This window comes from Bos javanicus, chromosome 15, assembly GCF_032452875.1.
Source record: "Bos javanicus breed banteng chromosome 15, ARS-OSU_banteng_1.0, whole genome shotgun sequence".
NCBI lineage: Eukaryota > Metazoa > Chordata > Mammalia > Artiodactyla > Bovidae > Bos > Bos javanicus.
Genome location: NC_083882.1, coordinates 82,891,679 through 82,905,544, shown reverse-complemented (window position 1 = coordinate 82,905,544; position 13,866 = coordinate 82,891,679). Strand labels below are relative to the sequence as shown.

Here is a 13,866-nt window from a genome sequence, read left to right as displayed (position 1 = left end):
GGGTTGGGCCAGTTGGCTGGCTGTTGGTTCTGCAGCCATGCCAAAATCTGTATGCCTATTATCTGATGCACAGGTGGGAAGGACTCCGCTCAGGTCTGTTGGCATATAGTGCTGAATCCCACAACTCCCCAAAGGTGCTTTTATTCGCGGATGGTGGTGGTGGTCTAGTCACTAAGTAATTTCTGACTCTTGCGACTCCACAGATGTAGCCCACCCACCAGGTTCCCCTGTCCATGGATTTCCCAGGCAAGGATACTGGAGCAGGTAGCTGTAGCAAGAGGTTGAATCACGCGAAGACACCAGGATTCTTGGCCCCTGGAGGAGAAGAATTCAATCCCGGGCCAGAGACAAGGCTTGATCGCTCAGAGCTTTTGTGTAATCAAGTTTTATTAAAGTATAAAGGAGATAGAGAAAGCTTCTGACATAGGCATCAGAAGGGGGCAGGAAGAGTACCTGCTTGCTAGTGTTAACAATGAAGTTATATAATCCAAAGAATGTCTGGATGTTGTAAAGACCTCATCAGATCTACTCCCATAATTTACATTTTAAGATAACAATGTCCTCAGGCAGGATACATCCTTGTAAAGACCAAGTCTACTCCCATAATTTACATTTTTTCAAATTTTATTTAATTTTTAAACTTTACATAATTGTATTAGTTTTTCCAAATATCAAAATGAATCCACCACAGGTATATATGTGTTCCCCATCCTGAACCCTCCTCCCTCCTCCCTCCCCATACCATCCCTCTGGGTCGTCCCAGTGCACTAGCCCCAAGCGTCCAGTATCGTGCATCGAACCTGGACTGGCATCTCTTTTCATACATGATATTTTACATGTTTCAATGCCATTCTCCCAAATCTTCCCACCCTCTCCCTCTCCCACAGAGTCCATAAGACTGTTCTATACATCACTGTCTCTTTTGCTGTCTCGTTCACAGGGTTATTGTTACCATCTTTCTAAATTCCATATATATGCGTTAGTATACTGTATTGGTGTTTTTCCTTCTGGCTTACTTCACTCTGTATAATAGGCTCCAGTTTCATCCACCTCATTAGAACTGATTCAAATGTATTCTTTTTAATGGCTGAGTAATACTCCATTGTGTATATGTACCACAGCTTTCTTATCCATTCATCTGCTGATGGACATCTAGGTTGCTTCCATGTCCTGGCTATTATAAACAGTGCTGCGATGAACATTGGGGTACACGTGTCTCTTTCCCTTCTGGTTTCCTCAGTGTGTATGCCTAGCAGTGGGATTGCTGGATCATAAGGCAGTTCTATTTCCAGTTTTTTAAGGAATCTCCACAGTGTTCTCCATAGTGGCTGTACTAGTTTGCATTCCCACCAACAGTGTAAGAAGGTTCCCTTTTCTCCACACCCTCTCCAGCATTTACATAATTTACATTTTAAGATAACACTGTCCTCAGGCAGGATACATTATTGTTATATAATCCTAAGGAACGTGGATAAAGAAAAAAAGTTTGTCCTTTCTTCCTCCTTGAGAATTCCAGACCCCTCTCTCCTTGGGGACCCCTAGACTCCTTATCAACCTGCCTAGGAAATGACTCAGTGGTCAGGCTCTCTCGCCCCACGTTATGTAACAGCTGAGCTCCTTTACAGCACTGCGCATGTGCTCAGGAGGTACTGGCTTGATCAGGAGCTGCTTTGTGCTGTAGGCATATGCGGGCTCCACCCAAACACACCTGCCACATTACTTTCGTGTTCCCGCCGTGTCCATTTGGTCAGCTAGAGAGGAGAGAACACAGCATGTCTACTGCTACGGCTGCTGATCAAACAGACGAGAATAACCGTATCTGCAGTTCCTAGGGCACCTCGAGTCTCTTTCCAGCCTCTTAGCTCTCGCCTTGCCTGCCCTGGGTTCAGTGAACAGTGTGGACAGCGAGGACAGCAAGACAACTGGCATCAGGAGCAGGATCAGCGATAGAGTCGCCATTCCCTTCTCTAGGGGATCTTCCTGACCCAGGATCGAACCTGCGCTTCCTGGGTCTCCTGCATTGCAGGCGGATTCTTTACTGCTGAGCCACCAGGGGAGAGATGCTGATTTTCCGTTGTTGAAAGGGGGAATAAAAAGAAGGAATGTCATGACACAATTATGCTGACTTACTGTTGTTTTGTAAGTTTAAAGCTTTAAATATGCTATATTAAAAAAAAAAAAAAAGCTGTTGAGACGTTTTCGACAAGATAGCAGATTTTACCCTGGCATCTTTTTTGTTTACATTATTTATTTTTTAATTGAATGATAATTCCTTTACAGAATTTTGCTGTTTTCTGTCAAACCTCAACATGAATCAGCCACAGGTATACATATATCCCTTCCCTCTTGAACCTCCCTCCCATCTCCCGCCCCATCCCACCCCTCTAGGTTGATACAGAGCCGCTGTTTGAGTTCCCTAGAGGCATACAGCAAATTTCCACTGGCTATCTATTTTACATACGGTAATGTAAGTTTCCATGTTACATTACCCTGGCATTTTGCTCATTACCAATTACATTGCACTGAAATGACTTGCAAAACTTGCAAATAGTGAATTATCCTTATTACTACTGAAGTGAGAGATAACGAGAGTCCATATGTCAGGAAATTTGAGGAATTTCTGATGTCACTCTACTGATTATATGAGACTAAAGCATCTTATGTGGCAGAAAGTGACGCTTTGTAAATTCTCTCCTGACCTCCTCTGTTTAGAGAGGGCATAGCACTAAGTAGACGTGAGCTGAGGAATAATCAGGAGAACTTCAATAATTAAAAAAAAAACCAACAAAACATTAACTAATGCTACTCAAACTGAAAAAAAAATTTAAAAAATGTAGTGTGTGTGTGAGTTCAACTCACTTCTTAGGAAGGGAAATTTTTAAAAATTATCAGTTGAATAAACAAGAAAGGTAGGGTCTCACTGGGTTAGCAGTGAGCACTGCTGTATAGCAAGGGCTGGAAGGAGTATTTATGGAACCCATGGAATTCACTGGGGCATCTCCTGACGTTTCTGGGCCTAGAGATGGGTTAACAGGCAATTGTGGCAACCGAAAGCTACACAGAGCAAGGTAACTCAGGGCTCAGCTTCTTCAGGAATGTAGGGATGGTCTAACCCTCTAGATATGCAACTTAGACCATCTGAAATAATGGCTAAGAGTGCGGGAAATCTGAAACTGGTTGAGGAGGGATAAGATTAATTATATGGAACGTCAGATCTAGCTGCTGGGGCAAGGAAGGTTACTTGCTTCTTAGCTCTATTGACTGTACCTCCCCTCCTGGGTAGAAGGAATGGCATCTCGTTCCTGCCAAAGTGGAGCCTCCATATTGTACCAGTGGAACTGGACACAGTCAGAGGCTAGGCTGGATGACTCACAAGCTGGAATCAAGATTGCTTGAAGTATCAACAACCTCATGTATGCAGATGATACAACTCCAATGGCAGAAAGCAAAAAGGAACTCAAGAGCTTCTTGAGGGTGAAAGAGGGAGTGAAAAAGCTGGCCTAAAACTCAACATTAAAAAAAAACTAAGATTATGGCCTCCTGTCCCATGACTTCATGGCAAATAGATGAGAAAACAGTGGAAACAGTGACAGATTCATTTTCTTGGGCTTCAAAATCACTGCGGACTATGACTGCAGCCACAAAATTAAAAGATGCTTGCTCCTTGGAAGAGAGGTTATGACAAACCTAGACAGTGTATTATCACTTTGCTGACAAAGGTCCATAGAGTCAAAGCCATGATTTTTCTAGTAGTCATGTACGAACTTGAGAAATGGATCATAAAGAAGGCTGAACACCAAAGAGTTTGAACTGTGGTGTTGGAGAAGACTCTTGAGAGTCCCTTGGACAGCAAGGAGATCACACCAGTCACTCCTAAAGGAAATCAACACTGAGTATTCACCGGACGGACTGATGCTGAAGCTCCAATACTTTGGCCACCTGACGCAAAGAGCAGACTCTTTTCAGACCCTGATGCTGGGAAAGACTGAGGGCAAGAAGAGAATGGAGTCGCAGAGGATGAGATGGTTAGATAACATCACTGACTTAATGGACATGAGTTTGAGCAAATTCTGGGAGACAGTGAAGGACAGGGAAACCTGGTGTGCTGCAGTCCATGGGGTTGCAAAGAGTCAGACATGACTGAGCGACTGAACTACAGGAGGTATGAACAGATATGAGCGGTGAAAGTGAAAGTCGCTCAGTTGTGTCTGATTCGGTGACCCCATGGACTATACAGTCCATGGAATTCTCCAGGCCAGAATACTGGAGTGGGAAGCCATTCCCTTCTCCAGGGGATCTTCCCAACTCAGGGATCAAACTCAGATCTCCCGCATTGCAGGAGGATGAGCAGTGAAATTGTTATCTATTTCAGATACCTCACTTCAGATATGCTGGGATGCACCTATTTCTGTTTTTTGTTTGTTTTTGTTATAGACCCAGTTGTTGATGTTACAACCAACCTGCAAGGCTTCTAATGCATTTCACCTGGGCGGGGTCTGACCGTCTCTTGCCTCATGCTCACTCCCTCTGTGTGTGTGGGCTCAGTCGCTTCAGCCACGTCCCAACTCTTTGCAACCCTATGGGAGGTAGCCCGCAGGCTTCTCCATCCATGGGATTCTCCAGGCAAGAATACCAGAGTGGGTTGTCATACCCTCCTCCAGAGGGTGGCCCCCACCCAGGGACCCAACCCTTCCCTGCCTCCTGTGTCTCTTGCATTGCAGGCGGATTCTTTACCGCTGAGCCACCAGGGAAGCCCTGCTCACTCCCTCTGTTCCACAGAAAATATTGACTGTGCCTTTGACCTAGGAGAGAATAAACACCTACTTAATTGCTCTGTCGCCTTGTTCTCTGTTATTAGAACAGGTATGAATACCTTCTCCAGCAAGAGTCGTCTTGTCTCATTGCAGTGAACAGTGATAGGGTAAGGAAAGAGAGAAAAACGATAGTTCACATGACAGATGCACAAGCTTAAAACTAGAAGCTACGTTTAAACAATCAGTATAAACCCCTGTGGAATTTACTTACTAGAGAGGAAAATAGAAGCAGAGAAATTCCTTTGAAAATCCACAGAGTAGCAAGTAACAACCAGGAGGAATTTGTAGGACCTGTAAGCATTTCTCACACCTCTCTATAAGTACTTGGAGAGGCAAGCCAGGTAAAGCACTGGACACAGGATGGATATATTTGTGCCTTCTAAATCTGGGTATTAAAATGGATAGGCAATATAACCTCTGGGTTATATTGAGCTTTGGAAATGACTACTTTGTTTTTTTAACTCTTTATATTAGAGTATAGCCAATTAGCAATGTTGTGATAGTTTAGTTGCACACAAAGTGACTCAGGCATACATTTCCCCCCAAACTCCCCTCCCATCCAGGCTTGCATCCATTTTATTGAATTAAGTAACTGAGACACAGCAGATTAAGTAAAAGAATCAAGGTCACAGAGCTTGTAAGTAACTAAGTCAGAAGTCAATCCAAGCAGGTCCACCCAGAGACTGAGAACATAATCACCAAAACTACACTGAGTGACTCTTCTGATAAAGCATGCAAATGTTGGATGACCATACAGTTTGGTTTGCCTGGGACAATGCTGCTTAATGCTTGTTGTCCCTATATGATTATTAATAACTCCTTCTCATGACCAAGGTGATCCAGTTTTGATAATGAATAATAAGATCACCCTGCATTGAGAGCCCCTTTCAGCTCTCACGACTCTAAAAATCTAGGAAGGAGAATTGGAGCTTGATTCCATAAGGTTGTGAGGTGTCCATGCTAATACGGAGGAACGGAATCAGCTGGGATCATTTCTCCGTTTCTTCCTCCACCCAGCACTCTAGAGAATAATTAACTGAGAGTGTTGTTTTTTGTTAATTGCTTCCTCTTTCTTCACCCTGGACCCTAAGGAAACATTTAAGGGAGTCTTGAGCTGGAAGCGCCTCTCTTATAGCAATGGTTAGCAGGAGCCAAGGCTGAAAGCATGAAGCCTAGAGAAGCCCACTTCTCCATCCAGAATCCTCATACTCCATTCATGTCCTCTGATTCCTGAAAGAACTCTGTGCATGTCTGGGCATCTAGAGTGCCATCAAGATACAGGTCCAAGAAAAGGCCGCTGTAGCAGCAGCATCTCCTAGGTTCCACCAAGACACACCTGGCAGAAAGTCTACAAGAATATCTGGGTGGGTAACGTCAGAATGGGACCATCTGACATGTTCTGTTTTCCTTCTTGCAGCCTCGCTCTCCTATGCACTCAACCCAGAGACTTCGTGTACTCAGGTGCAGTGGGCTGTTTTATTTTCTCGCAGTAACCATGCTTCTTCTCCCTTACCCCAATGGGATTATTTGAATTATAACAGAAACTGAGGTGTTTAAGCCTAAGGAAGAGCGTCTGAGGTGGGATATCAGATATTAGCAAGTGGGTGGCGAGAGCAAGGTAGGATAAGATGCCTCTCAAGCTGGGCCAAGGAGTCCCAAGCTGTCACCACCAAATATTCCCAGTCTTCCCCTGTCGAAGATTTTCAGTTAGTAAATACTTTTGGGGGCATAATCATTATGGTTGTTCATTCTTAATGTAACAACTCCAGTTTTGGAGAGCTTACTGTGTGACCAGCACTCTGTTGGTGGTTTAGTTGCTAAGTCGTGTCCGACTCTTGAGACCCCATGGACTGTAGCCCTCCAGGCTCCTCTGTTTATGGGATTCTCCAGGCAAGAATACTGGAGTGGGTTGTCATTTGTTTCTCCAGGGGATCTTCCTGACCTAGGAATCGAACCCAAGTCTCCTGCACTGCAGGCAAATTCTTTACCAACTGCGCTATGAGGGAAGCCCAGCACTCTATTACATGTTTTTAAAAACTAATTTTGTTTGTTTATTGGCAGTGCTGGGTCTTTGTTGCTGTAGGGCTTTCTTTAGTTGTGGTGAGTGGGGGCTACTCTCTAGCTGCCATGTGCGGGCTTCTTGTTGCACTGGCTTCTCTCATGGAATACCAGCTCTAGGGCATGTGGGCTTCAGTAGCTGTGGCCTGTGGGCTCAGAAATTGTGGCTGTGGGCTTAGGAGTTGTGGCCCTTGGGCTTGGTAGTTGCAGCTCCCAGGCTCTGGAGCACAGGCTCAATAGTTGAGGTGCAGGGGCTTAGCGTGTAGAATCTTCCTGGACCAGAGATCACACTCATGTTCCCTGCATTGGCCCATGGATTCTTTACCACTGAGTCACCAGGGAAGCCCTATGTAACATACCTAGTAGGTTTTCACAAACACCCTGTGAAGTGATAAATTCTCCCTTACAGATGAAGAAATAGAGCCACAGAGATAAAGTGATTTGCCAAAAATCACGAAGTTGGTAAATGATGGAGCCACATGTACTGTGCTTCTCCCTAATTCTGCTTATATTCATCAGAGAAAGTTGAAACTTTTGCTTAGTCTGAAAGAGGGTAGCCAGAGGGGCTCGAGGGGCTTCCCTGGTGGCTCAGTTGGTAAAGAATCTGCCTGCAATGCAAGAGACCCCAGTTCGACTCCAGGGTTGGAAAGATCTGCTGGGAAAGGGATAGGCTACCCAGTCCAGTATTCTTGTGCTTCCCTTATGGCTCAGCTGATAAAGAATCTGCTGGCAAGGCAGGAGGCCTGGGTTCAGTCCCTGGGTTGGGAAGATTCCTTGTAGAAGGGAAAGGTTATCCACTCCAGTATTCTGGCCTGGAGAATTCCATGGAGTGTATAGTCCATGGGGGTGCAAAGAGTCAGACAAGATTGAGCGACTTTCACTTTCAGAGGGCTTGCTGTGATTTTATTCCAAAGCAATTTGATGGTGTTATTTTGCATAAATATACAATTTTACCCACCTTTAAAAATATCAAAAATTATTCTTGGCTGCCATATTTGCAGACCTGAGGGATATTAATCATTATAATAGCTGATGTGGGAAATGACTTACTTTAGCTAGAGTTTATACTGGGCCAGTGTGGCTTTTTGACCCACCTCTTCTGATTTTCTTTGTTTATACTTTTAAAATGATCTTGAAACAGAAAACAACTTATAAATTTAATTAAACAATGCTCTAAAAATGACTAGAAAATTAAGATAGAGACACAAATTTTTATTTATTTACTTCTTTTATTATTTTTTATTAAAGTATAGTTGATTTATAATGTGTTAGCAAAGCAATTCAGCAAAGTGATTCAGTTATACATATAGACATATCCTTTTCCATTATGGTTTATTATGGGATATTGAATATATTCCCTGTGTTGCACAGTAGGGCCTTATTTATCTATTTTTTGTACACAGTAGTTTGTATCTGCTAATTTATCCCCCGCATCCCCCTTTTGGTAACCAGAAGATTGTTTTCTATGTCTATGACTCTGTTTCAGTTTCATAAACGAATTCATTTGAATCACATTTTAGATTCCATATATAGGTGATATCACATGGTATTTGTCCCTGTCTTTCTGACTTAGTGCATTTAGTAGAACAATTGTAGGGAAGGAGACACAAAATTTGCAGGATAGTATGATTTTTAAATTACCAGCCCTGGAGCCAGCCTACCTGAGTGGGTTTCCAAGTCTGCTGCTTATTAGCAGTGGGGCCCTGCGCAAATTCCTAACTTTGTGTGTCTCATGTTAAAATAGAGTTGTAGTGAGGATTAAATGGGTTAATATGTGTCTTAAGAGAATGACTAGGACAGTAAGTGTTCAATAAGTATTTAAAACCATTATCATTAATAAAGACAGAGAGAAAAAGGTAGATATTTAAGATACTGTGCCTCAGAAGGCACAGAGTCTGCCTGCAATACAGGAGACCCAGGTTCAATCCCTGGGTTGGGAAGATCCCCTGGAGAAGGGAATGACAACCCACTCCAGTATTCTTGCCTGGAGGATTCCATGGACAGAGGAGCTCAGCGGGCTACAGACCGTGGGATTGCAGTCAGACACAATTGAGTGACTAACACAAACACTACCATTCTAAAAGTTACAGTTGATTTTCTAAGTCTGTCAATATCTGAACTCTTCTTGTAATTAAAATGAGCATACCTCATTTGACATTGCCTATTTCAATAAGAATCAACATTTATTTCACACTCTGAAGGCTCTTGTTTCTAACTTCATTTAGAGTCTAGCTAGGGCTTAAAGGGTACGACATACACTCTACCTCAAATATGAGGAATCAGTGAGCTAAATATACCTCATTGTGAGTCTGCGTGTAAGTGGGTCAGTTTGTTCTTTGAATTTTCTCAGTATGGGCTTCTCTCCTCTATCTTCCTCTGCCTTTCCCTCCCTTCCTCTGCCCTTCTTTCCTCCCGTCCTCCCTTTCTTCCTTCTCTTTTCCTTCCCTGCGTGCAAGGAAAAATAAAGAGAAAATAGCTGTTAAAGACAGGACACACTTTCTTTGCTAACTTGAGAAAGGTTACAACAGGCCCATCCCATGTCTGACTCTTTGCAACCGTGGCCCACCAGGCTCCTCAGTCCATGGGATTCTCCAGGCAAGAACACCGGAGGGGGTCACCATTTCCTTCTCCAGGAGATCTTCCTGACCCAGGGATCAAACCCAGGTCTCCTGCCTGGAAGGCAGACGCTTTACCCTCTGAGCTACCAGAATGGCCCATCATAAATCAACCTCCTTGAAAGAAACACCCTCAGATTCCAAGAGCCTATGCTAGTCTCAGGATTTCTGAATCCCCTGGTCCCCGAGGCTGGTTTAGCAAAGGTCAAAAGGACAAGTAGTAGCTGCCCACAGAAACCCTCTGGGTATTTTTCCCACCTTAGCTCCAGCTGTCATCTTAGAGAAAATAAAATTCTGCTTCTCATTCTATAATAGACATTTTCCTCACATATATAATTTCCCCTTAAAATGGAATGATGCTATTTCAGTGTATAAAAGAGCCTCTTAAAATCCTTATTTGTCCCACAAGTGTGATTGCTTTCCAATGTTAAAGAAAATCCATCATGGTTTTACATCATTTGAAGATTTATGCACCAATGGACGTAATGATAACATATTATGTGGAAGCATCAGGTTCTTACAAAAGCTGTGGGATTCCTTCAACGAATGTGTGCGCTTGAGTATCTGAGCCACTGGAGGTGCTACAAAAAATAGGTGTAGATTATGGTTTTGCTTTTCTAAGATAGAGCTACAGTCTTCCATTTGAAATGGATAACCAGCGAGGACCTACTGTACCACTCAGGGAACTCTGCTCAGTGTTACTTGCCATCCTGGATGGGGGGAGGGCTCGGGGAGAATGGATGCACGTATATGCGTGGCTGAGTCCCTTTGCTGATCACCTGGAAGTACCATGACATTGTTAATCCACTATATCTTAATGCAAAGTAAAAAGTTTAAAGTTTGAAAAAAACCCAACAGTTCACTCTCTTATGCACACTGAAGTGTGACTACACATTGAAATCTTTTGTAGAGTTTTAGCAAATACTGATACTTGGCTTCCAGCCCCCGAGATGCTGAATTAATCAGTTTGATCAATGGGGCTTTAGAAGTGTGCCAGATGGTTCTAATGGACAGCCACGGTTGAAGCTCTGCTTTAGAGGAATTATTTTCAGTCTGGGAAGACTGAGCTGCAGAAAGACTAGAAAGAAACCTGTGCATGTCAATCCCTGCCCTGCCTTTTTTATTACAATTTATTATTTGACTCCCGAATAGTTTAGAAATATGTAATTAGTTTCCAATTATGCTATTTCTTATAATTTTACTACTGATTTCAAATTAACCACACTGTAGTCTGAGTCTTATCTGTGTGACCAACCTTTTAAAATTTGCACTTTAAAAGTTTCTCCCAGGGACTTCATTGGCCGTCCAGTGGCTAAGACTCCACGCTCCCAACACAGGGGGCCTGGGTTTGGCCCATGGTCAGGGGACTAGAGCCCACATACTGCAACTTGGACCTGGTGCAGCCAAATAAATAAAAATAAATATCGAAAAAAGTTTCTCACAAACAAACGGATACTTCAAAATGATATTAAGAACATATTACGTATTGACTCTGCTTTGTACACTACTTTATCCACGGCAGTTACTGTACATAAACAGACCTAATTTAACTTCAAGTAAACCTTATGAGATAAGTTCTATTGTAATTATTTTTCTCACTTTCCGATGACATCAATTAAGTAGAAGGAGACCAATCTGTTTGGAGTCATAAAGCTCACAGTTGGCAGAGTCGCACTCCAGAACACCTATGTAGTATCTAAGACCGTGTTTTTAGTCACTAAGCTAAACACAGGAGTTATCATCTCATTAATAATATCCTAAAATTTCCCAAGTATCTTCTAAGAAGGGCTTTCCAAATGTTAGCATACGTTCTTTTGTCTTTGTGATAGGTAGGTGGGTTAATATTGAAAAGTGTAATATCCTCTTTTTAAATTTAATAAAGTTAATTGGAGTATAACTGCTCTACGATGTGGTTTTAGCTTCTGCTGCACAGCGGGTCTCAGCCGTCTGTGTCCATACATCCCTTTCTCCTGAGCCTCCCCACCCGTCTGCTACCACGCCCCGCTGGGCCATCACAGCACCAGGCTGAGCTCCCTGGGCTGCCCTCTTGTACATGTGGGAACTCTGGCACACAGAGCAATCAGTTAGGGGCAAAGTTAACCAGCGTTGTTGCTTTTAAAGTTGTTCACTATTTCCTTCGATTCTGTGTTCGGTGTGGGTTGAAGGCAGTTTCTTCCCATGGACATTGGGGTAACAATTGACTTAAAGATTTATCCTTTTCCTACAGATCTGAGGACCCCCCAGGGCGATGGCTGGAGGAAGGAACAATACAACAATCACAGAGTTTATCCTCTTGGGGTTCTCTGAGTTTCCACAGCTCACTGCTGTCCTCTTTTCAATATTCCTAGGGATCTACCTGGTGACAGTGTCTTGGAACCTGGGACTCATCGCCGTCATCAGGATGGACTCCCGTTTGCACACGCCTATGTACTTCTTCCTCAGTAACCTGTCCTTGCTGGACACTTGCTATATTTCCACCATAGCTCCTAGAATGCTCTCAGACTTCTTCAGGAAGCATAAACTCATCTCCTTTACGGGGTGCATCATGCAGTACTTCTTGTTCTCTAGCCTGGGCCTGACTGAGTGCAGTCTGCTGGCGGCCATGGCTTATGATCGCTACGTCGCCATTTGCAGTCCTCTGCTCTACACAGCCACCATGTGCCCCTCTCTCTGCGTGCAGATGGTGGCAGGATCTTGTGTAACTGGATTCCTTGGCTCGTTCATTCAGTTGTGTGCCTTACTTCAGCTCCACTTCTGTGGACCAAACATCATCAACCATTTCTTCTGCGACCTGCCCCAACTGCTAACCCTATCCTGCTCGGACACCTTGTTCTTTCAAGTCATGACATCTGTGCTCACAGTCATCTTTGGGCTCATGTCTGTCTTGGTTATCATGATATCCTATGGTTACATTGTTGCCACCATTGTGAAGATCACTTCAGCTGAAGGTCGGTCCAAAGCCTTCAACACTTGTGCTTCTCACCTGACAGCAGTGACCCTCTTCTTTGGCTCGGGTATCTTTGTTTATATGTATCCTAATTCTGGCGGTTCCTCGAACCAAAGCAAGCTGGCATCTGTCTTGTACACTGTTATAATCCCCATGCTAAATCCATTGATCTATAGCTTGCGGAACAAAGAAATCAAAGATGCCCTAAGCATACGGAAGAAGAAACTCTTTTCCTGGTGTTACTGACTATGGAATTTATGTCAGCTGTATGCTGTAGGAGAAATGTCAACTAAAACATTGATCCACAACTCTTCTAACTGCGGAGTGAGTTATAATTACTCTCATCTTCTGATATAAACCCATGGCTGGTGCAAGGACAGGACAACACATGAGAAGTATCTGGAAGTTCATTATCTCAGTGCTTCATCAGTGATGACCCAATATATCAATAGGTCAAGAAATTCACAAGCATTTTTGTAGCTAGTTGTGATGATGTGACTCTTCCATCCAATGTTCCATCCTTTAGCATGTACTACCTCAAGGATCAATGGTGGAGTGGACCAAGTAGATCAAGGTTGCCAGGAGACCAGCAAGCCTCTCCATAGCATCTCACTTTAGGCAGGACAGGAATTACTATTAGTGCTGAGCTCTTTTAAAAAAGAATTTCCTAACTCATTCTGTTAGTTCTCTCATTTAACCTATTCTTTCACCTCTGGAAATCATGAATTCATTACTTCACTTATGGACTTGTTCAAAGCAAAAATAAACAAGAGATCAACGATTTGTTAACTTCACACAAAAATAAATTTGTTGCAATAAGAATGCTCAACATGTCTGTCATATTTAAGATTTGGTTGATCAGTTGGCTTGTTAGAGACATTTAGACAATTTTTTAATCTGTTATTGCTATATAGTCATCTCTGTTCTTCCTTCTTCACTGTGTAACTGGAAAAGGGAATCAGAAAATGGCCTTTTGCTGTTGAGATGGTATACTGCCTGATTTTGGCACCTCCAACAATGTCTTTATGTTACTTTTTTTGTTGTTTTTTGCTTTTTGAGTAGACCATGTCTCCACTAGGAAGTTGTTTTTCCAGTAATTAACAAGTGGAAAGTGGTTGGTAAAATTAGCTATAAGAAGCTGATACATGAGAAAAGTCTGGTACATGTACTCTGGTACATGAAAAAGTCTAGATTTGTCTATTTCCCTTGTAATCTTAGTGGGAATTGCTACAGGGTACAGAGAAATACTCAAATATTGAGGCTGGGACAGAAAGCACTCTTGTTTATCTTCTGGTAGGATTCTGATTTTCATAATCTTTAGGCCAGAAATAAAAAATATAATTCAGGAGACTATTCTTGGTAAAAGGCATTCTGTTCATTTTCCCTTTTATGTTCAGAAGGGAAAATTCAAAATCCCCAGGAGTATTCATGT

The 13,866-nt window shown here is 42.9% G+C and overlaps 1 protein-coding gene across 1 annotated transcript; it reads left to right on the top strand.

Moving 5' to 3' along the window:
- The first annotated feature begins 11,544 nt into the window (after nucleotides 1–11,544).
- On the top strand, nucleotides 11,545–13,391 carry LOC133227147 (olfactory receptor 5AN6-like). The gene has a single exon (XM_061381610.1). It carries the CDS (start codon nucleotides 11,736–11,738, stop codon nucleotides 12,678–12,680), a length of 945 nt encoding a protein of 314 aa, XP_061237594.1. The 5' UTR covers nucleotides 11,545–11,735; the 3' UTR covers nucleotides 12,681–13,391.
- The last annotated feature ends 475 nt before the right edge of the window (nucleotides 13,392–13,866 follow it).

What these genes read in the sequence shown, in the direction of transcription:
- LOC133227147 (XM_061381610.1), top strand. Translation starts at nt 11,736, where the DNA reads ATGGCTGGAGGAAGGAACAATACAACAATCACAGAGTTTATCCTCTTG.